Source organism: Botryllus schlosseri, chromosome 3 (assembly GCF_051294905.1).
Source record: "Botryllus schlosseri isolate E-star chromosome 3, Bs_hap1, whole genome shotgun sequence".
Taxonomy (NCBI): Eukaryota; Metazoa; Chordata; class Ascidiacea; order Stolidobranchia; family Styelidae; genus Botryllus; species Botryllus schlosseri.
Window position 1 is genome coordinate 37,309,268 of NC_137238.1, and position 24,748 is coordinate 37,334,015.

Here is a 24,748-nt window from a genome sequence, read left to right on the forward strand (position 1 = left end):
TGGCGTCACCATTGATGCCAAAATGTATTGGAAGCAGCATATTGAATGCACAATATCAAAACTAGCTCGGTGTGTGTGAATAATGACCCGTCTGCAATCTTTGGTTTCCAGATCAATACTACGAACCATCTACTTCTCTCTTTTCCACTCTCACCTGCAATATGGAATCGTAGTATGGGGAAGTGCATGCACAATATTTTTGTGCAGAGTTCGAACCCTGCAAAACCGTGCGATACGGCTGATCTCATCAGTGTTGTCGATTCCAGGTCCAGGCCTGATAAAAGCACATCATGTACAGATAACGAATCGAATCACTAGGGCACTCGATTTTCCGCTGCCCGACGGAAAATATACACACAAGACACAGAGTTTCATTGATTGGTCTGATGATTGCAGACTCGACTTGAAAAGCGATCGTACGCTAAACCGGCAATCGCTATTCGTTCAGAAGCGGGTCAGCGACTGCGTGTTTCAGAGGTACGGGATGAGATATCGTGTGTAGTTTGGTGATTTTCGTGAGCCTGGTGTAATTTGAGTAGTATGGACTACCATAGTTACATATATAGAGCGTGAGGAGACTACATAATCATATTTGCTATGGCTTTTCGTGGTGTTGGGATCTTATATACATTCGTGACTAGTGGTGTATCGAATAGGATCGGGCAACGTCAATTAGATGATCGATTGGATTCTGAATCAGTATTAGGCTTCCGATTCTATAGTGGCGCATCGGATCATAATTCACTATTACCTAACGACTGTATTAGATGCGTGTAAAGTTCAAATAATTACCTTTTACGCGGCCTCAAAGAATAATGTGTCAGTTATACATCACATTGAAGATGGCTTGGTATTTTTGTACCATGCCTACTCCATTGCACTTAGTAACAATGCTGTGGGTTGATCACGATGCACATATATGTCATTTTCACCAACTTGCGTAGCCTGGTACTCGATTTTCGTATGCTGTAATACCACCAGTCGAGACTTCAGGGCTTACTTCGTACACAGCCCTGATATCCAACAATAACATGATCGCGACAGCCACTGTCTTTTAAAACTAGATTCATCCATCTGGATCACCGGGCTCCGGATAGTTATTCCATCATCTCCTATCATGTGGGACCCTAATCCAGCACATACCCAAGCCTCCGAGCAACATATCGTGCCAGGTTTAACAGAGGAAGAGAAAGTGGAGCGCGTGTCCGCCATCCGAGGTAATTGAGATACATCTCTGAAATATAGAGTCACTTCGTTTCAGCCATATATAATACGTGTTGTGCGTTAGGTGCTAAATTGTTACTGACCCCTGTTTCGTGGTGGTTGCTTGTGTTGATGATCAATTGATCGTGCGTCGTAATGTACTGGCGTGAGTTGTAAGGAATGGAAACTGTCTGTACTGAGAATAGGTTGTATTTTGTGTTGCTGTCATCTCAACTGTTGTTGTTGCGAGTATCCTAATTCGATAGTGGGGGTATCTGTGTATTTAGGCCGAAATACTAGACTGCTTACGAGTGCTGTCTTGCTCACGACTATATCGTAGCTGACCTGTCCTTTTTTAATCTGAATTCGCGTTAAACCTCCCATACAAGGGTTCCACTGCCATGACCACATTAAAATGTGTATTTGTTTGAATCAATGCTACAGTACATTTCGCTTACGAGCAGCTTCATCCTATTTTTGCGTTCTGGTGGCCTGTTGTAAGATTACCGTATCTGTTAACCAACATACCAGAAATTGCTAGGCTTATCTGGGTGCCCAACCGTTGCGAATCTACTTATCTATAGTATAACAACCTGTGTGCACACCAGACCTGGACAAAGTGCGTCCCGCGACACGATTCTGGCTGGCCCGCGAAAAGTAGCTTGGAATGTATGACACATAACCTACTTTTTAATACTAATGTGTGAACTAAAACACAGGTTGCATATACTGAACCGGGAAGGCGTTTACTGGTAAACCTGCTTGTTGATGTGAATATACTGTATAGTGATTCCCTAGCCTAGGTATAGGTCCAGGTCGCATAATCTGGACTGCAATTATTTCAAATATAGCAAAGTATGCAGTAACAATTAAAGCCATAAGTAACGGTTTCTAGTTAGTTCAAAACGTGTCTGTTGTCTTCATTAGATAGCGAATTACTTGGTGTGTGCTTTAAATTGTCAAGTCGCATGTTTCCAATCCATAATCAGCAAAACAAGTCAATCAGTGCACTTGAGTTACGTTAAACCGAAAAAACGATGAACAGGCACGTTAAAAATAGAGGTGGGGCTTGAGGCAGACATTTTAAGAAGATCTTCGGCAATAAATATTTCTGTCGGAGTCCTTTTAGTCCTTATAGTTTAGTTTAGTCCTTCTAGTTTGTGGTGAGGTGGTTGTCGTGTTCAGAGATCTATTTTGAATCGGCATTACAAGACAACAGAGCAATACAGACACTCGTCGGCTGGTCGAGACCGAGAGATCCGAAGTTCGGGACATCTGCCAGCGAAACTGCCGTGTGCACAAAAAGTCGAAATTCCAAGCCAGTCTCGATTAAAGTACCCACACCTGCTTTGTGATATCTCAGATATATTTTGACGTTTGCATATAAGAACGAATTAGGGGTCAATGATGCTTCGTGTTTCGCATTGTTTTTAATAATGGCACTGAATGAATAAATAAATAGTATTTTTTCAATTAACCATCACTTTCTCGTGGCCTCTTTTTAACACATCTACTTAGCAACTGATGCTAACAATGTGATTCACTTTCGTCTGTAGAGAAATGATAGACGCCACGGAATGTAGTTTGAACTTATGTCTCGGCCCGCCAACCTATTTTTTACTTCTCAATTGGCCCGCCAATTGTGTACTGTACACTACACACTACACAGCCGCGATGCACTAATTTCGGGCTGCAAACGGTAGGCATTATTTGTGAGCACGTCTGAGCAAACTAGAGTGTCAGTGTGATTCGATTCTAAATGCAGTATTAGGCTACGAGTCGCGTGTTCGAGCATAACTCGTTATGACGTAAAAACATCACTAACGACGGTGAAAGCTCAAATATGTACCCTTTATGTTACCACGTATAATTTATAGTCTCTTCCAAATCACAGCAACGTGCTTAGCTTTGTAATACATGTTTCGTATGCTCCGATAAAAAAAACGAGAGCGTTAAGCAAAAATGCAATGAGTGCAATACAAATTGGCTACAATATATAGCCATAGACGAAACAGTAATGAAATACACGGAGAGAATAGAGTCGGTCCTTTTGCCGACAGAGAATCGGTTGCTCGAGTTTTATTATATATATTCTCGAATCGACTATAATAAAACTCGAGCAACCGATTCTCTGTCGGTAAAAGGACTGACTTTATTCTCTCCGTGTATTTCATTAGTGTTGCGTCTGTGGCTATATAGGGGAGATGTGGTACCGATGGATCAAAAATTAGAAAACGATCTCTGGCCCTCAAATCTTCATCCGAGAATAGCAGATCTTTTGCTGTCTCAACACTTCGATACAAGCTCTACCTATCGGGGACATTTACATGAATATCCGCCGTTTCAAAAAATATTTCCAAACGTTTAAAATTTGTTGCTCGAACGTGTCATCGGTCTCCACCCGGTGGGTCCAAAGGTACACGACCATGGGACCAATGAGACATATGCTCAAACTCAAATTTGTTAACTTGTTTTGTTGTGTACTATAAGCTAAGCTACAGCAAGCCAATGAAGAATGTTTCGTCGCGACCTTAAAGAATAAAATAGATTATATCAACTCAAATGTTGGCATAAAATCATGTTTTGACTTTGAAATACCTCGTAATAGCGATAAAACACCACAGGTAACTATGATTTACAGCCTATATATATGTATAGGCGAGTTTCTATTGTTAAGTGATTAGTAGATCGATCTAATTTGCTTGATTTGGCTATGGTGCCATAGGTCCCCCACCCTATAAATATTGAAATTGAATTGAAAATTGTCCATGCACTCGATGATGGTATTGATTCAAATTATATGTGCCATTATATACCCTGATACAAGTCCTATACTTCACATCATCAAGTATGACGGGTTTGTTAGTCTGAAAGGTGATATAGAAAAATGAAAATGTCGATCCAAATTTACTTTACACCCCCTAAAACGTAAATCATTCGTCACAGACCCCATAACTCACGCAGGTCGATTTTTTTGCATGTGAGGAAAGATTCTGCCTGCATGTAATTGTAGACAAATTCATGGAGCGTAATCATGGAATTATCAAGTATTTTCGGTCCCAGTAATCCATCGGTACCAAATCTCCCCTATTATAGCCAATTTGTATTGCACTTATTGTATTTTTACTTTTAGTTGATAAATTAACTCTTTACGGGAAGGAGCACATCATTTCAGTACTCGAAAAAACATCTCTAACTACTAGACTCGAATCATTACAGTTAACACTCGATTGTACTTGAAGAGTACTCGACTCGTAGTGCTCTAATCCTAACTGGATCTTGATAAATTTTGCAGGAGAGCTGAAACAATCATCGGTTGACGAGATAGGCCATAGGAAAACGGCTGATCTTCTGCAAGAGCTCCGACAACTCACAGACTCGAGGACTTTGGACGATCTGATCCAAGCCACCGAATGCGAGATGTTCCTGGGGCGCGGAAATCAGAAAACCGACTTGCTGGAGCTGAGAGCTCGCATGAGATCGCCATCCAACAGTTCCCTCATCGCTAAATTGCCGATCGAAGGTGCCAAGTTCCTTGAAGCAGGCCGCCACGTCCTGGCTCTCATCATGTTTTGGGTTTGGTGTGATCTGCACGAGGTACACGCTTTTCAGTCAGATGTTGCCGTCAGATGGCTGACTATTCGTGTTGAAGAAATCGCAACCGTAAGCGAGCTGCTCATCCGCGAGGGCGGACGGTCACGCGGTATCGCGATCGAGTTCGGGTTGAAGAAAATGGAGGCGTTGTTGCAGAAAGTAGCGGCCACCGCGGCGATCGATCTTGAGTCAAAGGCGTTACGCGTGGGGAAGTGCGCCGCGAGTTTGGCGAAAGCATACCGTATGGCTAAGATGTACGTTTGTGAAGCGGACGCCGCGAAATGCGGGATTCAAGCGCTGATGGACGCTCTGAAAGAAAAAGCTGCGGAACGCGCCGTGTACGCAAAGCTTTTGAACTGTGCGGGCAGCGGCCTTAAATGCGCGGGCGAGCTTGATACGGCGGCGCGATATTTTGTGCGTGCGGAACAGGCTTGCGCGACCGCCACCGATTTTAGCAGCGACCGGGAACGCAGGAACGAGATGGAGATCGCGAGGGAGGGAACGCGCGAAGCGCGACGAAACGAATAAAATTGACGGATGCGCGATTTAGGTGGTCTTTTTGCATTTTATCGGTGCTCGCAATTTTAGAATGAACGTTAACTGACGGAATCCGATTATTTTATTCGATGTATCTTAAGCATGATGAATTTTACTGAATTATTTCGAAAAAGCGAAGCTAATGCAGCGACGCCCTGTTTTAATCCCACGGGAAATATACTGTTGTCTTCTATCTCATTTCATGTTTGCTTCGTTGAGGGTACGAGATGTGTCGAGTTGGAATGTTGCAAATGTTTGCGTATTTTCGTGTCCGGCAAAATCGGGTAGCTCAGTGATTCGATTCTCAATCGGGCATCAGGCTTCCGCGTATTCGAGTATCAGTCATTATGACGTCGTGACAGTATGAATGACGTGTAAAGCTCAAATGTAAGCTATTATGCTACTTCAAAGAATACAATGTCATTTTGACGTCACATTAAAGATACCATAGCTACTTCAATCCACTTTGTGACAAGGCTGTGGGTTGATCACGATACCGAAATGTCATTTCCATTAGCGCAGTGGTTCTCAACTAGGAGGCGCATCCCCCTGGGAGGAGGGGGCGTGAAAGCATCTGAAGGGGGGCGCGAAGAAGCAGTCGACTGAGAAACAATTTCGCGCTTCGCGCGATTTACCCCCAATTCACGCGTGTTCCTTTATATATAGACCGAATTTCATATTTTTTAATTATCTCATCAACAGTCATAACCTTCCATGCCACCAAACAATCTGTTGGGGTTGCTAGCATCCCGGTTGGATTTTGTGATATGACGATAAGGGGGGGGGGGCGGGAAATTTTTCACTATCATAAAGGGGGCGTGTCTAAAAAAAAGGTTGAGAATCATTGCACTAGCGCGTGTAGAATTGACCTATATATCAATCGACCAATCGAGGTTTCAAGGCTTCCACAGGGGAGAAGAGCATCGAAACTATAACTCAATATACGTCAAATCTTAGCAGGTAAGAATGTATGGTTTTGATACTCGATAAAATCACCTCGCGTGACTCTACCCAAATCATTAGAATTAATTCTCTTCGTAATCCAGTACTTGAATCATTGTGCACAGTCCCAATTACGAGTCGGCAAGCGAACATTGTAAGGATCATCAACGCTGTGAAAATCATTTTATTAAGTAGCATATTTAATTGCGTGAACATATTTAATACCTTGAACTGCAACTTCGTACCGATCTGTGACTGTGATAGAAGAGTTGAAAACTAGCTTTTATCTTCTCCAAATTGGATTATTAGAATTATAGCTACACATGTTTTGTCCGAATAAGACTAGAATTAGAATTATATCCCAACAGTTATTTTTCAATCTAGACTACAATTAGAATTACTGAATTCGCGAAAAACGGGAAAATTAAATCAAGGTCAGTGCGTATCAAATCAGGTTTCGTTCTCGAGAATTGACGATGTCAACCGGCCCGCGTACCGAGTCAGAGTAGTCTGAAAAAGGCATGTATTATCCAGGACATTAGTAACCAATGTTGACGTTTTTTCTGGGAAACACTTCAATTGAATGATTCCCCAATATAACAAATGACGAGCACTGCGATGTTGTGGTTTCACTCTGGTTACCACCATTAGGTTAGAGTCGGTTATTTTCACACCCAATTTCGATAAGGTAAAAAGTGCACACTGAGTTCATAGTTTTCCGGAAGAATGGACCAAAAAGTAGTTATTGCCAGAGGAAAAAAACATCAATCCGGAACCGCTATATGCGGACAAAAATGTAATTCAAATATCTATGGCCACGCTGCTGTGTCACTTCTAATTCAAACGGTCCGTCTCCAGAGAAACCCGAATAGCGATTTTGTAACAATAAATCAAATTCTAATGTCTTGATTTACAGTTAAATTTAATTTATTCCTCGTAATGCATAACCGGTTCTAACGCCAGATTACGACTGAATGCCGAGGGAGCATATAAACCCCAGATTCAATCGTCGTTAGCGCCACTGATTTAGCGGTTCAGACTGCCAATCATCGTATTTTGCCAAGTCCATTGTTCGCGCATAAACGTGTTGTTAGAATAGAACCCTATTCCCGTTGAAAGCAAGGGCACGAGGTAAGATTTTTGAAATCATTTGACTAGTGCGGCCCACGAGCGATCTCAATGTTTGAATCAAGCCCACGACGCAATTTAAGTTTGAGACCCTTGGTAACTGGTCCAGAATAAGTAATGCATTGACATAAGATGCATTTCCAATATGCATGTTACCAATACTCCCGTTCACATTTGGCAGTTACTAAAGTTACCGATTTTTCTGTTTTTTTAAATAAAAAATATCAGTATCTCAAAAAATATCGAGCCATAAATTTCGCAACGGGTCAAGTAATGACGCGCAGCTGGAGCGTAAAGTCGTATGCAAATTACATTTAAATGCAGCTCTGTTACAGTGGCTTTCTGAATAAAATAGCTGCGGCCGAAAATTCTATTCTATCTGCGCTTCAACCTGAGAACACATTATATTTTAGAGTACAGTGCCCCTGATTTGATATGAACTGAAATTAATTCAATTTGCAAGTCTTCGCAAATTCAGTCATTCTTATCTAATTTAGAAAAAACACGCGACCCGCGAGACCATTTTGTGCAGCCCGCGACGGCAGTTTGGATTTCGAAGTATTCGAGAATATTTTACTACCAATTTTCTTTAATTTGAGAGCTTAAAATTCGCTCTAAAACTACTCCAGAAGTCTGAAACTACTCATCAAATTTTGCTATTACATCCCTTTCAAAAGTTACGACGCATGTTGAAGATAACCTATCACGTGATATTATTTGTTTATGATGGTTAAACATGACCCGTTGATAATTCGTACTTAAAATTGTGATTTGGACTTGGACGCGACCTTTTGTTGAATTTCTCGAACTCAGAGTCCATAGGTATTAAAATAAAAATGACTTGAGCTGAGTCGCGTCAAAAGATACAATCAGAGACGGACTTTTGTGACTCGGAACGCCGTGACTTGGTACAACCACTGACGCAAGAAACTATCAAACTGGTATGGAAAATAGTAAAATATCAAAAGGTCGTAGCTTGCGTTTCGTAGCTTATTTAGGTATCTAAGCAAGTCGGTATGGCAACCATTGGCATTTTGTTGCATTTTTGATGTGTCTGGTTACATCCTGTGTCATCTCGTGTATCTTTATCCATGTTAATATCGCCAATTAAATGTGGCGAGTATAAAGTAGTCGTAGCCTGTGCTTCACAGCTGTAACACAAATGAATTCTTCGGCGATCTGACATTTCTATTGCGATGGCACTGTAATCATTATATTCAAGTTGTTATTGATCTGTTCAAATCTTTGAATGTGAATATAACGCTGATAAATTTTGACTTTGGTAATGACATGATCAATAGCCTAGTTATCAGGAGTAGGCTACATTTCGAAGCCCGGATTAGGCTAATATTTTTACGTGTCCAAGTCTACTGCAAGAAAGCCAGCTTGTAGCCGCGGTTGGGTATACCTGATTTCAATGTTCGCTACTCCTGGTTGAAATCGCTGCGTTAAAGCAAAAATTCCACTCGCACAAGTCCTGACAATGCCTGAACTAAATTGACCTCGTCAAATCATCGCCATTATATCGTTTTCCGGAACTCCTTTTTTATTATATTTCGCAAACTGTTGGCAGACACGAAAAATATCGAGTCAGTCAACGCCCGGGTCCAAAATTAAAACGAGAGATTCCGTAACTTCATTCAAGACCAGTTTCTTCAACGTCACCATCCATCATGTCCACCAGCTCCTGCTCCACCCGCATGAAATCCAGCACTCGATCACCTTCGGTCCAAACCTCTTCGCCAATAACCTCCCGGTTCAGGTAGTTTTTCGGCGGGCTCAACGAGCTCACAGCGCACGCGTCCGCAAGGGCGTGATAAGCCTTTCCGCATTCGTCTGGCGTATCCACTTTATCTGTGAGAGGTAACGGGCGAACAATGCTGCCCCGTCTGTTGTACAGGCGACGCTCAGATTTCGAGAACGAATCTTCAATCAGCGACTTCAAAAAGTCGGTAATCTGGCCACACTCGACGGACGACGAGAACAATTTCTTTTTACATCCTTTTCCAGCCAAAGGTTGGAATTTATGCTTACAACCTTTAGTGACACGGTCAGGAACCCATCCCATGTCGTACAGCTTGCCGTGAAAAGCTTTCTCCACCGATGCCGATTCTTCAAACAGTACTCTTGCGATGTTGTTGCCTGCCAACGACCTGTAGTCTTTCTGTAAGATCAGATCCACCACCTTTCCGAATTCTTCGACCGCGTCCACGAGCTGCTCTTCTGTAACCTTCGAGTTGATATTACTGATGGTGAGCACGCGTTTGAAGTCTTCGTAGTTGTTGCGCACAACAGGCTTCACCCATCGTTTGGTTACTCCGTCCACAACGTGAAATCCTGCAACAGGAAATGAGCAGATGTTGTAATGCTGCGAATCTCTAATTGTATTACAAGTAGCCTACATGTAGGGAATACCAGGACGTGACAAAACTACTTCTACTCGAAATAGAAAATGGGTTAAAATGGCGGATTAAAGCAACGAGTCGTGGACGGACGCATCAGTTAATCACGGATGGCTAAAGTTTCGAAATTGCAAGATCAACCTTCGGGACGCAGAACGAATAATGACCAGGCCAGAGGTGGTCAAAGCTAGTCAGCGTTGCTGTAACGACCAAGGAAAGCTTTTACTTAATTATGAGTTGATGTAGCAATTCAAAAGACATGTTCAATTTACTTCAAGTGGAAGGAAGTAAAGTCTGAAAGTGCTCAAGAGAGTACAGTTTCAAAAATTATATTTGGCTGATGGGTTGCATGCTTTTAACAGTCAATCGCAGTAGGCCACTTCAAAAATAACACGGTGAATCTTCACGACCAATGCAAAACGACTAATACCACTAATATTCGAAAATGTATTCAGGCTCTTTCATGACACATTCACGAAAAAAAGTGATGCAGGACTATACCAACAAGCAACAACACTTTCTACTTGAAATGTAGGCTTATAAAAGTAGGGAGCTTCACCGAATTTAGCTAAAATCACAATCACTTTCGCAAGTAATAAAAGTAAGGGAAACCTACTTGAGTATTCGGAAAATGTAATTCGTTACGGACTACCTGTGGCTACATGAATAATTCCACTTAATCACGAGCACTTATTTACCGACCGGGAGCTATTGTAAGCGGTTCTTGTGGCGATTTCACTCATGAAAGTGATCCAAACTTATTCGAAAACTTCACTCTAGCTTTTTCTATCCAAAACATGGAAAATAGGTAGCTTGGCCTAAAAACTGTTCAAGTATAAAGTCATCAAAAACTCTAGCCTAGGTAATGAAAGCCGGCAGAGCCAACTTACGAACTCGGAAAAAGTAGGTGTACTTCGAATAAAACTGTTAAATAAACCCACCTGTCCGCACGATCCGCAGTCTCAAAACGCAGCTCTTGTAAACGTACCCATCGAACATCAGAACACTCCGCTCTAACGACTCCCGATCGTGAAACTCGACCACCGCGACTCTAGTTATGCCCTCCGTTGAAACATGACGCCTAGCTGATATGAAAGACTTCATGGATCCGGCGCGTAGAAACATCTTCCAAATCGCGGCTTCGGTCACGGAGACGTCCAGGTTTTCGATGAGTAAAACGTCCAGATCTTCGCTCGACTCTCCGTCGCCACTGGATGTATCGGCTGCCTTCGCACCGTCGTTTCCTGTGTCGCCGTCGCCGTCGTCGACGCCATCGGCCGGCTCGCTCCCCGACATATCTGGTCTGCAACGAAACAATGTAAAATGTACCATCTTTATATAGCTTTTGGTAAAAGCCGGACACTGGAATTCCAGTATCAAGTTATATAATAAACCCCATATCAAGGGTTGTAATGACTCAACTCATACATACTATACTATACTCGACACATTCTTTATGACTTGAATCGAGTCCTGTTAATCAGCAGCGATACCCGCAAATTAGTCCAACAAACTGTCTTTTACCGGTTTTAATAAAAATGTTAATACAGTTGGTATTAAAACTTTTGAGACCGCGACCCAAATCTGAGCTATAATTGCATCTCACGACACACGCCTCGCTCATTGAACTGAATGTATTTCTTACGTTAGTACGCCGTGTTTTCACGATCATGTATCAAATAAAGAAGGAGCTTTAAAACTGAGGTGCATCATTTTGCCCTGCTAGTGGCATCGGTAGGCTACTGCGAGAACAGATTGCAAGGACGGGACTAATCGGTGCCGACTATTTCGATGGCGTGACATACCAAACAATATCGAAGGTTTCTGCCAACCGGCGACGCTCCCTTCGGACCAATTTTTTTAAATCACCAACTATCTTTTTGACACCGCACTTTTTGCGCAGCCGCATGTTGGCCAAATTATCATGTCTTAATGTGTCGCGGCGGACAGGGTGGGCCCTGAATTCGTCTCGCACGTTTCCCATTCCAACGGTAACCGTTGTCGTTATGCAATACTAGGAATATGCCGTTCAATTGCGAAAACGATAAGCTTCATGTCTGAAATTACGCGTATTCGTAAACATCTGGCGAGCGTCATTTACAGCAATTTCTTCATTGATGTCCTGAAATCGCTACCTCTACTCTTAATTGAGAGGATTAAGCTACATCTACTTTGACCAGCCCTCTGCAAAAATCTGCCTACCTGAAGTCACCATTGATCAATCTCCTGTTGAAGAACGATCGTAACACGAAGCGGTATAGCATCGAGCATAATTTAGAGGCGTAACATATCATTGTACTTTACCTGCTGCTATCCAGTTCCCAATCTCCGTCCTATCATCAGAACTATGCCTCAAATGAGTAGAAATGCAAATCGGTCCATATACGAGGTTTCATCGCAAGCATGAAAGCGCTGTCGGAAAGCTTCAGCGTCGCTTGTATTGTGTTATCGCAACCGTACGCAGTTGTTAATCAACAATATATTGTCGATTGAAATGGCGACTTATCTATTCGCACCTGCGCAGCCTATTGTTCGGACTTGCATCTCAGACTTGCAAAAGCCTGGGAACATGCCGCGTCTAGAGCCCGACTATTTTTATCTCCAATTATGTCTGCAGGTAGTTCGCACTCCGTGAATGGAACCGAAGAAATACGTATTACCGCAAGTAAACAAATGGACTCACGTTCGGTCGAAATCATTCTCTACAGCGCAGCGGTGTGGCTAGCCGAATCTTTCTATGCGATTCTTGTGTCGCTTGTCGGGTGCTGGACAGGGATGATCAGTAAAAAAGCACTTATACCTTATCCGAGTAGGCCCACTCATAGCAGGCTTGGACTATAGATAATTCTGCTTGTCCAATAAGGACTATTAGAGTATAATATCGCCAATCGAATTGTAATCTAATTTGTGACATGTCTCTATGATCCCATTGTAATTCTAATCTAATCTCTGGTTTTTCTGGAAATGTCACAGCAGAGCTGTTTCGCGCGAAACGAGTCAAGTTTCAGATTCAATTTTGAGAAAAATGTGCAGTTAACATTGTAATTCAAGTCTTAATTTCGAAAAAAAATGTGTAGCTGTCATTCTAACTTTAATCTAACTTAGTGAAAACTCTACAGTTATAATTCTAAATGGAATCTAGTTTGAAGAGGCTAAAAACTTTCTCGTTATTAACTATGGTTTATAGGTTTGCGTGCTCGCACCACTTACTCCATCGGTTATGATTTTGCACTGCTTCGACTACCATATCCGCAGTATCTTTGGCAAAACTTGTTCACCGGATTGTGGTGTAGCTGCGTCACTTTCGCAATTGAAATTGTCATAAGATCCCCGTAAAATAGCTCCAGTATCATAGTATATATTCTTTTCAATATGGTATCTATTTGTAACGTCATCAGTTATTTTGCGCTAGTTGCGATGATATATATCTTGCAATGTCGAAAGTAGTCATCGATATTAACTGCATATCCCTTCTCGAACAAATCTACTTATTTGAGAGACTTACTTAAAGCATGGGCACCTCACATACCTTTCCATTATTTTACTACTACGCGGAGCAGTTTTGAGATGTCTTGTAATTGAATAGAAAGTTGCGACATTGTTTCTATTGCTTCGCGATTACACAAGGCTAACTACATTCGCCATTGACCGCCTCTGGCTCAGGACTAATCGGCTAATCGACAAACTAATTGGCACGACCCGCGCCATTCTACCTTTGGCTTATTGCACCAGATTTGAACCAGAATTTTTCAAATTAGAATAGAATAATTATAACTACAGCTACACAGTTTTTCTTCCAAATTTGATTACAATTAGAAACATAGCTACGCAATTTTTGTTCAGATTGGATTCGAATTCGAATTACTGAATTCGCAAAAACTTGGACGTTGTAGCAAGTTCAGTTCATATCAAAACAGATTTTGATGAGAATAGCAGAAGAATAGCAAATATTGTACAGCAAGCTTGACTCGTTTCGGACTATACGGTTCTCCTGTATCATTTTCAGGGACACCAGAAATTAAATTGGAATTAAAATTAGATTAGCATTAGTATTACAGCAAAGTATCATTTCAAAAATTATATTATAATTAGATTATGAACAGCAATTAGTCTAATTAGGCAACTGGAATTATCTACTTGTCGTAGTCTGTATAGCCACTCTCTATGGAGCAGATATGACGGATATATGCCATGCGCGTTAAGACAATGTCGCTACAATCTCCCAGTGAATCTGGAGACGCCCTCCCGTAAAGAAAATATTTAGGAGTTCAGGTATTGTCATCTCGCCGCATGCACGCACGATATACATAATTACGAGCGATTGTATCATATCCGAGTCTGTTTCATTTCAGATTATGTTCATGAATGATGCGCCAAGTCATTGTATGTAGCCATAAATGATTGATTACTAGGCTGGGCACAATGATTTTGTATTACTCTGAATCTAGTAATAATTCTACTGATTATAGTTTGTGAGTGAGAGATGATATTTTTATTTAAGTATACTGAAATGAGATCCTTCTTGCCATTAAGAATCATATTATCAACGAAACTATATTTTCGGTACTATTCACCAATGTGGAAGCCTCAAACCTCGATCAGACTTACTGCATCGAGCCCTTTAGCAAAAAGCGGCAAACGTTTAGGGCAGTGGTCGGGAAGATATTTTGTCCGAAGAGCCATATTGGCACTATTTTTTCCATTTAAACTCCGAAAGAGAACTAAAAGCCAATCAACTGTTACGTCACAATTGAAAATTCGTGACGTCATGGTAGCACCAATTCGAACTCACTAAATGGGATTTATCGTGTGCGCCATATTTTCTCTGTGAAAACTGGTATTTATTGTTCGAAAATAATGCTCGAAACGAGAGTTAAGGCACAGACGGCCCAAGCCTCACCATGGATAACGCAATTCATCGTAAGTAGCTTAGAATTTATTAAAATATAACTGATATTAATCGAATGGGACTGTCACACTGATTCTCAAAATCTAAATACTTATCTTCCTCTCAATTCTCCAAGTATCCGGCGGTAACAACGTCGGGCGACACGCATACGTTTGATCGCCGACACTACACAAAGCTATACTTACCAATGAATAACGTGGATAGCTATGGCGTTGTTTGTAATTCGAGTTTGTAATTGTGAATGTCACATCCACAAGAGTTGATTTCGTGCCGTAGATCAGGAAGACAACGTGTATATGAAAACTGCGTTTTGAATTGGGCGTCGCCATGTCTGCTATGCTCTTTGATTAATCAAAGTATCGCACAATTCAAGTTTTCGACTCGGGAACATAGAACTCGCGAGTGATATTGGCCGCCGGCGTGACAATAACTTAAATATGACGATATTGAAAAGAGGGGGTCCGAGCCACTAAACCTGAAGACGGCATTGTCTTTACCTCTCAAAGACATGTTTATACTGCCACGAGAATAATTATTTTGGCTGTGATGAAAATTTACCAACTAATCGTTGCAATATTGATCAATTTAGTACAAAAATAAACATTTGGCAAAGAGCCATATCTTATACCCAAAAGAGCCATATATGGATCGCGAGCCATAGGTTTCCGACTACGGGTTTAGAGGAAATCATATACATGTGAAACCGTGATCAATCCACAGCATTATCATGAGATGCAATGAAATGGGCGTGGTCGAAACAATACCAATATCACATGCAAAATAATGGCAAATTTCTGTACACCAAGCAAAGCTCGTTTTGCACCATACTGTTCTCCTGTAGCATTTCCCCGGAATACCAGAAATGAAAGCATAGAGTTATTAAAGCCGGCAATAAACGAACGCGTCAGATATCAATCGCAATTATTGTGCGAGTAACATAAGACACGCGGCACAAAGCTCATACTCAGCCGCCAATCATGTTAATCTGCATTCACTGGCTGAGCAGAAATTAGCCTTATCTATTACATCATTGTGTGCATCAGTCGCACCACAAAGAGTTGCTCGTAAATGATATATCTCGAACAACGAACCATGCCAGTAACGATTCGGCTTCGAATTAACCGCGCATCAAACTGTGCCACTATCGAGGTTCGTAACGGAATATTATTATCGTAAACTCAATATGTTGATGATGCGTATCCCTTTGAGCCAGTGTTTCCAAAGTTTTTTCAGACAACGCCGGGGTTATCACAGGTGAGTCTTGACCCATCTGTGCCTCACTTGTGCATTACCTCTTTTTTCGCACAATTTTCGAACAAAAAATTTGAAAATTGCTTGATTTTGGGAGTAAAAATGTTTACTACCTAGTAATTCATAAACGTCGATAGAAAATACCAATAATCATTGACGGTTTCAACGTATGTAATGTTGCAGTGACAATGTTTGGCTCCACCCACCTACGCATGTGAGCAGAGAGAATATGGCGCTCACTACGAATCCCGCGTATTAGTGCTACCAATACGTCACACATTTCCATTGTGACGTAACAGTTGATTGACACATATGGATCTTTGGGAGTTACATTTGAAAATGTTGGGTCAATATGGCTCTTCGGTCGAAAAAGGTTCCCGACCCCTGGCCTAGGAAGTACGATACACGTTATTTCAGGGTCAAAACCTTGTAGAAATCTTAGTGCAGGTGATGTCAAGGATTAAAATCGCGCAAAGCAATTTCCATTCGAATGTCATCGCTCATCGTAGGCTACTTCGTTACGGTGCGTTATTGTCTGAATTCGTGATTCCCGTGCAGTAGTTTATAAATGTGATCACAATAAGCCTCGATGACTGATGATATGTTGGTCGTTATGATTGATTGGTAAGATAACGCAATATTACAAGCCAATAAACCACATGGTGAGCATTGGTGACGACTTCAGATTGAAAGCGCATTGTACAACCGTGAACGACGTGACCACATTTCCATGCATATCTTCTAAGTATAGCCAGATATAGCTATTAATTTACTGATTTTACCATGCACTTTCAGAACCACTACCCTAAACGTTCGGGTTCTTGTGAGGTCGGACGTAGGAAGGCACGTACTATTACAACGCTATTCCAGGCACAAATCTGTTTTGACTTGAAGCCTGTCTTAAAGAGATATTTCAGATGTAGCATTCATTTAGTTAGGCGCCCCTGATCGGCCCGATGTCAGTCAAGATGCCTCATATGGCGTTGTGACAGAAGCAGGAAAATCATATAGTTATCTTCTAATAGGGTCACCATACGTCCGGAGCTTCCCGGACAAGTCCGGAATTTCACTGTTCAAACATGCGCCCGGGAGGAATTTCTAACATATGCCTAAATGTCCGGAATTTTGAAGGCTTGGCGTAGGCTCATAGTTTTTTCGTAAATCAACATAATAACATTATTGTTGGGAATTTATACGCTACGTGATATTTTCTTCGCGCTGCGCGTGATTTACTATCACATTTATTGTTTTTACTAAGGGACTATATTACCACCCTCGCAAAAACTGCAATAAAATGTAAACAAATATGACTTGGATTTACTGAAATAAGCCCAATTTAAATCGCAATTATACAAGAACGGTATATTCTTAGATATAGTTAAGGTATTTTAAATTTTTTATTCAAAGATAGTGGTTCCAAACGTGGGGGTCGCTTGCCTTTATTATTGGGTTCGCGAAGATGTTGAACGTAATCAGCTCCCAAAATAGCTCGTACGTCTGGGCAAAGGTGCTGACTTCTTTAAGTAATCAGTTCGTTAGATTTTGACCTGTGTCACAGAACATTTTCAGATTGGAGATGGAGTCGCGACCATAAAAAGTTGAAAACCATTGGGTGTTATTATTGACAAAAGTAATTCAGAAAAATTCAACGACCAGATGCATATTGAAACAAGATGCATATAGCAGGCCGCAGATGCAGTTAAACAAGGCCCTTGTTTGAAACATGCTTTTTATTGTTTTTTTTTAAGCCATGACACCACGAATATTCAATTGTGACGTCATAGTGGATTGACATTGACAATCGAAAATATACGGTAAATAAAGCTCCTTTGACGAAATATCTGTACTATTGTTGTTCAACCGACTTTCTTTAGGGTTCCAACCATCGATATCGATATACGTCGGGTAGGCCTATATCGGGTGGTAATTGTCCGTAGGCTCATACGACATGTTTTTTAAGAAGTATTTAAACACCGTTTGTTTTAACTGCAACGTTAATTGTAACGTTAATTAGCCGAGTTGTCCTCGAGCGATTCAAGCTAGTTCCAACAGGGAAGTCCCAACCTGAAAAGACCAGACCGGACTTCGAACTGTTACCCCTTGTTCTTACTTAAAAAAAACTGCAACGTGCTCTAAGGAAGGAGATCATAAGGCTGCCTTATCCGGGAGAATGCTAATCATCTGAATAAAAGCTGTAATCCGAGGCAACCTACTTCGATGGATTAAAAGTTTTATCTGACGACTCTGCATAGTCATTGCGTGAAATCTTATCCCAAGTTTACGCGTCACGATTAGCAGTTTTAATCAGACGATTAGCATTAGCCCGGTTAAGCTAACTTCATGATCTTCGCCCTAAATGAGTTCATTTCTCTCCGACGAACTTATTTCTTCGTATAATGGGGAACCTGTTACGTAAAACAACTTATATTTAGTGCTGGGCAAAATCGAGTACCTGAGTGATTCTATTCTGAGTCACGTAAAATGCTTCGAGTCGAGTCGAGTAATCGAGTATCACTCATTATGACGTCATACCATAATGTAATATGTCAAAGTTCAAATACATACCTTTTATGCGACCACCAAGAATATAATGCCTCCCATCCATTACATTAAAGATACTTTGGTATTTTTTCGACCAAACCCATTTTTTTTTTGCACTTGATGAATATGTTGTGGAATGATCATGACTTCGGATATGTGCTATTTCCAGTAACGTTCGTAGCTTTGTACTATATGTTTCGTATGCTACAATACGGTAGGGTTACCATACGTCCTCTTTTAACCGGCTATGTCCTCTTTTTTTTTGACTTTTTTAAAAGTGTCCTCGGAGGACGCCCTTTTGTCCTCTTTTTTGAGATTTTGACCTCGTTTTTGAGAATTTTGGTCATATTTATAGCAAAATCCGACTGAGATGCCGTAAATCAGCACCAAAGTGACGCTTCGGCTGGTATTTCGGGAGCTGAGCGGAAAGTTGACCTTTTTTTAAGTCAACCACTCGACAATGTGAAGGAAAAAACTGTATTTTGGGCACCGAGCGAGAAAGATGATTTTTTTTTAGTCAACCGACCACGAAGTGGGTAAAATTTACCATTTATGAAAAATTCTTCTCCGGTTTTGCAAGTCTGAAAATTCTGAAAAATTGTCCTCTTTTTAGATTTCCAAAATATGGTAAACCTACAATACGGCCAATCAAGGTTTCAAGGCCTCGACAGTGAAAATTAGTATCGAAACTTTAATTATGGTGGTCAGTGGCGAGAAGCGTATAATTTCAGTACTCGAAAAAATCGTCTTTTACTACTCGACTCGAAGCATCAAAATTAATACTCGATTCAGATTCGAGTACTCGAATTATTGTACCCAACCATACTTATATTATGGTCTAGTAAAACCGCTAATATAATTTCATCTTGAATCAATGTGACTCCAACTATTTTACAGATTTGTGAATTCACTTCATGCACCCTTTGAGATCGCGCATCCAATCGCTGGCAGTGGCAATAATTTCACCATTCCAAAACACGACACGACTGCGATACAATGTAAGGATAGGAAGGTATCGAGTATCGACATGAGCTGGAGTAGTCTCCGCCATCACACACCCACCTAGGCCTAGGCGATATAAATAAGAATCACGCAAAAGGGATGTGTCGAAATAATGGATTGCATGAGCGACAAGCCCTGAAAATTAATGATATGTCAGATGGAGGTCCGATAATCTTGAGCGCTTACTAGTAAAATAAAGGCATTCATCTTGATTTCGTTTCTGATACTCGCTGGGAAACTACTACGGGAAGCTTGAGTCGGCACCATGATAGCATCGCTGATTAGCAGTGAAGATGTGATTACTAACGCGCAAACAACCGTAATGTGAATCGAAAGCTACGTCTCTGTGCAATGCGCTAAACGGAGTACCAAGCGACTGAAGTTGAGCCACTAACTGCTCAGTTAACTCAGAGAAGGAACAAAGTCCTATAACTATCTTATACCTTTACAGAATTTTATTATCTTGTGTTTACGAATTCCGTTACTAACATGGTCGAGGAAGGATATCAAGGTAAGTTGCAGTCAGCTAGAATATCAGAAATCGATTCATTTGAGCATGTGAGATAACAAGAACGATAGTTAAGCATACAACAGTTGGGTATGCGACACTCGTGCGTGCGACTTCATGACCCAAACTATGACCCTAAATTCAATCCCACATGCTCACATGACCATGGAAATCATGAAACCCTAGGCGAAAATATGATAACACGTTCCACGGCTGATCTATTCTGTTGATGAATCGAGTACGAGTCATATAAGATATTCCAGTTGAAAAATATAACCACACTGTGTCGCGTTCAGATCCGTCGCAGCGAGGCGCTAGTTATTCGCAAAACACGGCCGAACGCATTTTAAACATTAGAGGTGAGTACCATATTTGCCGCGTCTATGGGGCAGGGCAACATCGAGTACCCGAGCGATTCGATTCTTTACAGAGTACCAGAATTTGACTCTAGTATATATTGCAGAACATCACAACAGTAAGACGTCCTGTAAGACTATATAAATAATTCCGAATATGCTTGAAAAATGATTAAAAATTCACCAGCACTGTACAATGTGCAACTGCTTTACGCTAATATCGTTTCCATCGACGTGTCCAACTTTTCGCTATGTGTGAGGTACGTGTGTTGAACGCTAATAACGAGTTATAAGGGCGTGTATGGTGGTCTGGGGTAATCGTCATCAACTAGCAGTGAATTCAAAAGAACCAACAGTCGCATGTCTTAGAGGTACATAACTTGAATATCAACTGAATAATACACGCATATTGAAATGAACCCGGATATATTTGGCTGACACTGGTCAGGGGTAATCGGCAGCAACTAGCAGAGAATTGTAAACGTCATTGCATCAAATATAATACTCTAATTTCGATGCCCAGCCTTAGTCGGCCCACAACTCACGTAGGATGACGTCACGTACCTTTTTCTCGTCATTCTCAGCTCTACTCCGTCGACCATTTTCCGAAATCGGTTATTCCTGGGCGGCCGTGCTGCTAGCGAGGTTGATGGGCTTGCGAGGCCAGCCTGACTTCGATTCTCTCCTCAAAATCGCGGAATGCGAGCTCTATTTAGACCGTGGACGGCAGCACAGCGCTCTTACGACAGCCAGAGACTTTGTACGTGGTTGTAGTCCTTCAGAAATTTGCACCATACCGGGGAAAGGCGTCGCTTACGCGCAGCAAGGCGAATACACGCGAGTGTTGATTGTCTTTCACGTCTGGAGCGACGTTTTCGACATCACGCGGCTCTCTCACGACAGCGCGGCTCAGTGGTTGGTCCATCACATGGAGCAGATGGCTGGAATATGTGAAATGCTGATACGTTGCGGAGGGGAAAAGCGGGACATAGCCGTGACGCACGGATTGCGTAGCATGGAGGATATGCTGAAGCGGTTGAAAGATTTGCGGATTGCGGACAAGGAAGTGAGCGCTAAGAGTGAAGCAAAGGCGCTTTTACAACTGGCAAGGATATATAAATTCACGAAAGGCGTAAAGAATGTCGAGAGTCCACCCAGAGAATTCAGTGAGCTAGCGGAGATACTGTTTGAAAGTTGATTGGATGAATTGCTGCGATTTTGCAACTGGCAAGTATCTCTAAAGTCGCAAGGATATATCGAATTACGCCCACACCAGACTCCGAAGTGTCCGGCGCACTCTTCGAAAGTTGCTGGAATAGTTGTCAAAGTTTTGATAAATTTCTACCAAGTGTTATACGAAGGACTATAAATTTTTATGCACCGCTTTACGATGCTCTCATGACGCATTGTGTTATCAAATGATCGTGCCAATCGTTTTTATACTTTTAGTATTTGCGAAGTAAACCTCTTTTACCTGATTTGATGAACGTCGTAAAGGTAGCGAACACAGTTGAAGGCAATCATTTGAAGGAGTATAGTGTAGGACTTGTGTTGAAGTTTTCTGAAGGCCAATACGTAGATATAATAAGAGTCCATGCTTGATGCGTTTGGACTACATTTTTATCAATTGTCGTGACAGACTTGTATAGTCCATCTGCGCTGTGCAATAGTTTTAGAATAGGAAAGCGATATCATGTATAGCAGGGGTCGGCGACCTTTTGCTAGTCACGGGCCACATTTCGAGTGTACAACTTTTTCGTGGGCCGGAATTTTTCATAATACTCTATTTTGTGCTCACTTCGGTAGATCCTACATTGGTGCAATCTCAATCATACCATTAACAAAACACATTTATTTCCACTTCAACAACGCAGAATAAATGTGACAATTGACGCAGCTTGCTTTGTGAAGGGTTTTCAACTTCTGGTAACAAGTCAGATAAATAAGCAAGAATCAGACCATATTTTACATGACGTCCGCAATAGTGATCTTAGGTTGCTCTACGTCAATTTCATTGTTGAAAACTATTGTCTACATGCGTACGTGCTACCAAATATCGATGCAATTTCTTTTGCATTGTTGGTCAAGCTGGGATAGAGACCAATTTCAAGAACGTACTCTTTGTAAAGTCATGCAGCGATATGCTCTTTGTATGAAATTTGTCATTCAATTCAACTGTATAGCATTTCAAAACAGCCCCTTTCAAATTTTCAGGCAATGGTATTGGTGTCCACATTAAACGGAGTACTGAATAGTCGGAATTTATTTTGTAGAGTAGGAATTAGAAAAAGCGGGTGAATATTCAGTAATTAAATTTCGTATCACAGTTACAAATGTAGTGTTGGTACTAGGTTTTCTCTCCTCTTGTATAGGAACGTGGACATGATTTTTTGTATTGTTGACACTCCCAGGGTCGCAGATTTGTTTCGAATGCGCCTTAACATCTCATGAATTCGGCTGTTTTTACCCCGAAGTTGCAAATTCAATTTGTTCAGATGTGACGTTAAATGTACAAAGAAAGCAAGATTAGATTACGATTTTCGATTACAAGATTATGAGTCGGCGATATTCATATTTTCGAGGAGAGTTGCTATTTCATTTGTCGGTTCGTACACTTGTGCAAGCATAGCAGCTCGACTTAGCAGATATACAGGACATCGCCATATTAATTCTCTGCTTCTAATATTATCTGGAGTAAATGTTGGTGATTCAGTTTGTGAGAACAAATCATATAAACAGTTTTCATCATTGAGGCCAAAACACTATTCGGGTTTGTTGCATTGGCGCACAATGCCTTCTGGTGAATTTAACTATAAATAACTAACCTACGGAGGCTCGTTATCTATAATTAAACAGTGTAAGGTTGAGATTTTGTCATTGCGTTTGTGATGTTCCAAGCGTTTTTGGAGGGGGGCATAGCGTATAGTGGTGACGATAAGCGCCTACCGATCTGGCGATCCGGCTCGACTCCCGTCGGAGGTTTATCTTCGCTCCTCTTCCCCCGCCGTCGCCGTTCTTACGACGACAAAAAAAAGTCCAGAAAAAGACCCGAGAGAAGAAAGAAAGCACTCTCTAGGAATGGAAAGAACTAGTAGAAAGGGCCGCGGCTTCAACAAGATCAACATCGAAAAGAACTGTGACGTCGAGCACTCTATAGGCCGAGGTGGATGTTAGAATGACAGGATCGCAACTGCGTGTCGTTCGACATCCTCCTATCTATTCATGACATCGCACTGTATCTTATCGCATTGCACATTGTGTATGACTTGTTCAGATGAAAAATATAGCTCAACGATTGATTGATTGATTCCAACAAGCAGAGAAAGGACACCTTTATTGTCACACCCCATCAGAGTGATAAACCCTTTAAAAAGTATGGTACACCTTGGGTTGCGAAATACACCCGATTGATAAGTAGCCTACTCATGTAGTCTACTCTACGAACGATCTTTATATCCTACTTCAACCACCTTCGTTTTATGGCGTAACAATAGACTAATGCCATGTAGGCTACTTATATCGTAGCAATGCCGCATTCTTTCCAACCAGAGCTGCACTGCAGATTGAAACTCATTATGGAACGGCGGGCCGTATTCTTGTAAAAACTAATCATGATGTCGCGGGCCGGACGATTTCGCTTGGCGGGCCGGATCCGGCCCGTGGGCCGTAGGTTGCCGACCCTTGATGTATAGTCTCCTAGGGCAGCGCATGGACCGGAGCTGAATTTTCTCATTTTTGATGGGAGCCGGATCAGTACTTATTCTGATACGGCCGGAGCCGGATAAGTACTTTTTACTAAGAAAAATATGGCCTCCCCCTCTTCCACCATCGAATTCATAGTTAAAATGAAACGTTCATGGAAAGTCCAAGTGGGCATAATTTTTTAGATAAGTGTTGGGTTTACTGTTTTTGATCTGTTTACAGTTACAATCAATATTCAATACCATCCTCTGAGTATAGACAGTCATAACCGGAGTTTTTCGGACCGGATCACGGTCATTTCTAGATTCCGGCCAAGGAGTTGGACCAGAGAATTTATCGATTTGCTCCGCACTATAGTCTATACCAGGGGTGGGCAATTATTTTACTCCACGGGCCAAATGATAAGTAAAAAATACTTTGGCGGGCCGAGTAAATTTATTTTAGCTATATGTAGTTATTTATAGTTGGCTATATAATTAATAATAGAATATAGAATATAATAATAGAATATAATAATATATTCTACAGCGTGTTTTAATTTTGTTTCTAAACTACATAGTTGATAAATGCTGCTGAGTGAATGTGTTGATGTTAGGTAATGAGAAAGAGACGGTAATTGAAAAAGAATATTTGCCGTCATGATTAAAAACAATGTTACACGCGATACATTTCA

At 41.3% G+C, this 24,748-nt stretch overlaps 3 protein-coding genes across 4 annotated transcripts; 2 read left to right on the top strand and 1 right to left on the bottom strand.

The window, feature by feature from the left end:
* LOC145436475 (uncharacterized) lies at positions 1-5,532 on the top strand. The gene is made up of 3 exons (XM_080313832.1): positions 1-477; positions 1,065-1,217; positions 4,499-5,532. Exons 2-3 carry the CDS (start codon positions 1,118-1,120, stop codon positions 5,323-5,325), a joined length of 927 nt encoding a protein of 308 aa, XP_080169958.1. The 5' UTR covers positions 1-477; positions 1,065-1,117; the 3' UTR covers positions 5,326-5,532.
* A 3,392-nt stretch (positions 5,533-8,924) lies between these two features.
* Positions 8,925-21,074, bottom strand: LOC145436476 (uncharacterized). Of its 2 annotated transcripts, none has more exons than XM_080313833.1 (3): positions 20,938-21,074; positions 10,748-11,109; positions 8,925-9,741 (listed from the first exon to the last, which is right to left on the bottom strand). In XM_080313833.1, the coding sequence occupies exons 1-3, from the start codon at positions 20,973-20,975 to the stop codon at positions 9,041-9,043; spliced, it is 1,101 nt and encodes a 366-aa protein (XP_080169959.1). In that variant the 5' UTR covers positions 20,976-21,074; the 3' UTR covers positions 8,925-9,040. The 2 variants fall into 2 exon arrangements, with proteins under 2 accessions (XP_080169959.1, XP_080169960.1); XM_080313834.1 differs by lacking the exon at positions 20,938-21,074 and adding an exon at positions 12,111-12,159.
* LOC145436477 (uncharacterized) lies at positions 19,859-21,851 on the top strand. The gene is made up of 3 exons (XM_080313835.1): positions 19,859-20,020; positions 20,314-20,376; positions 20,958-21,851. Exons 1-3 carry the CDS (start codon positions 19,999-20,001, stop codon positions 21,569-21,571), a joined length of 699 nt encoding a protein of 232 aa, XP_080169961.1. The 5' UTR covers positions 19,859-19,998; the 3' UTR covers positions 21,572-21,851.
* The last annotated feature ends 2,897 nt before the right edge of the window (positions 21,852-24,748 follow it).

What these genes read in the sequence shown, in the direction of transcription:
- LOC145436475 (XM_080313832.1), top strand. Translation starts at nt 1,118, where the DNA reads ATGTGGGACCCTAATCCAGCACATACCCAAGCCTCCGAGCAACATATC. An exon ending in GCGCGTGTCCGCCATCCGAG is followed by an intron (nt 1,218 to 4,498) that starts GTAATTGAGATA and finishes TAAATTTTGCAG; the next exon opens with GAGAGCTGAAACAATCATCG.
- LOC145436477 (XM_080313835.1), top strand. Translation starts at nt 19,999, where the DNA reads ATGGTCGAGGAAGGATATCAAG. An exon ending in GGTCGAGGAAGGATATCAAG is followed by an intron (nt 20,021 to 20,313) that starts GTAAGTTGCAGT and finishes TGTCGCGTTCAG; the next exon opens with ATCCGTCGCAGCGAGGCGCT. An exon ending in ACGCATTTTAAACATTAGAG is followed by an intron (nt 20,377 to 20,957) that starts GTGAGTACCATA and finishes CGTCATTCTCAG; the next exon opens with CTCTACTCCGTCGACCATTT.
- LOC145436476 (XM_080313833.1), bottom strand. Translation starts at nt 20,975, where the DNA reads ATGGTCGACGGAGTAGAGCTGAGAATGACGAGAAAAAG. An exon ending in CTGAGAATGACGAGAAAAAG is followed by an intron (nt 11,110 to 20,937) that starts GTACGTGACGTC and finishes GTTTCGTTGCAG; the next exon opens with ACCAGATATGTCGGGGAGCG. An exon ending in ACTGCGGATCGTGCGGACAG is followed by an intron (nt 9,742 to 10,747) that starts GTGGGTTTATTT and finishes TTCCTGTTGCAG; the next exon opens with GATTTCACGTTGTGGACGGA.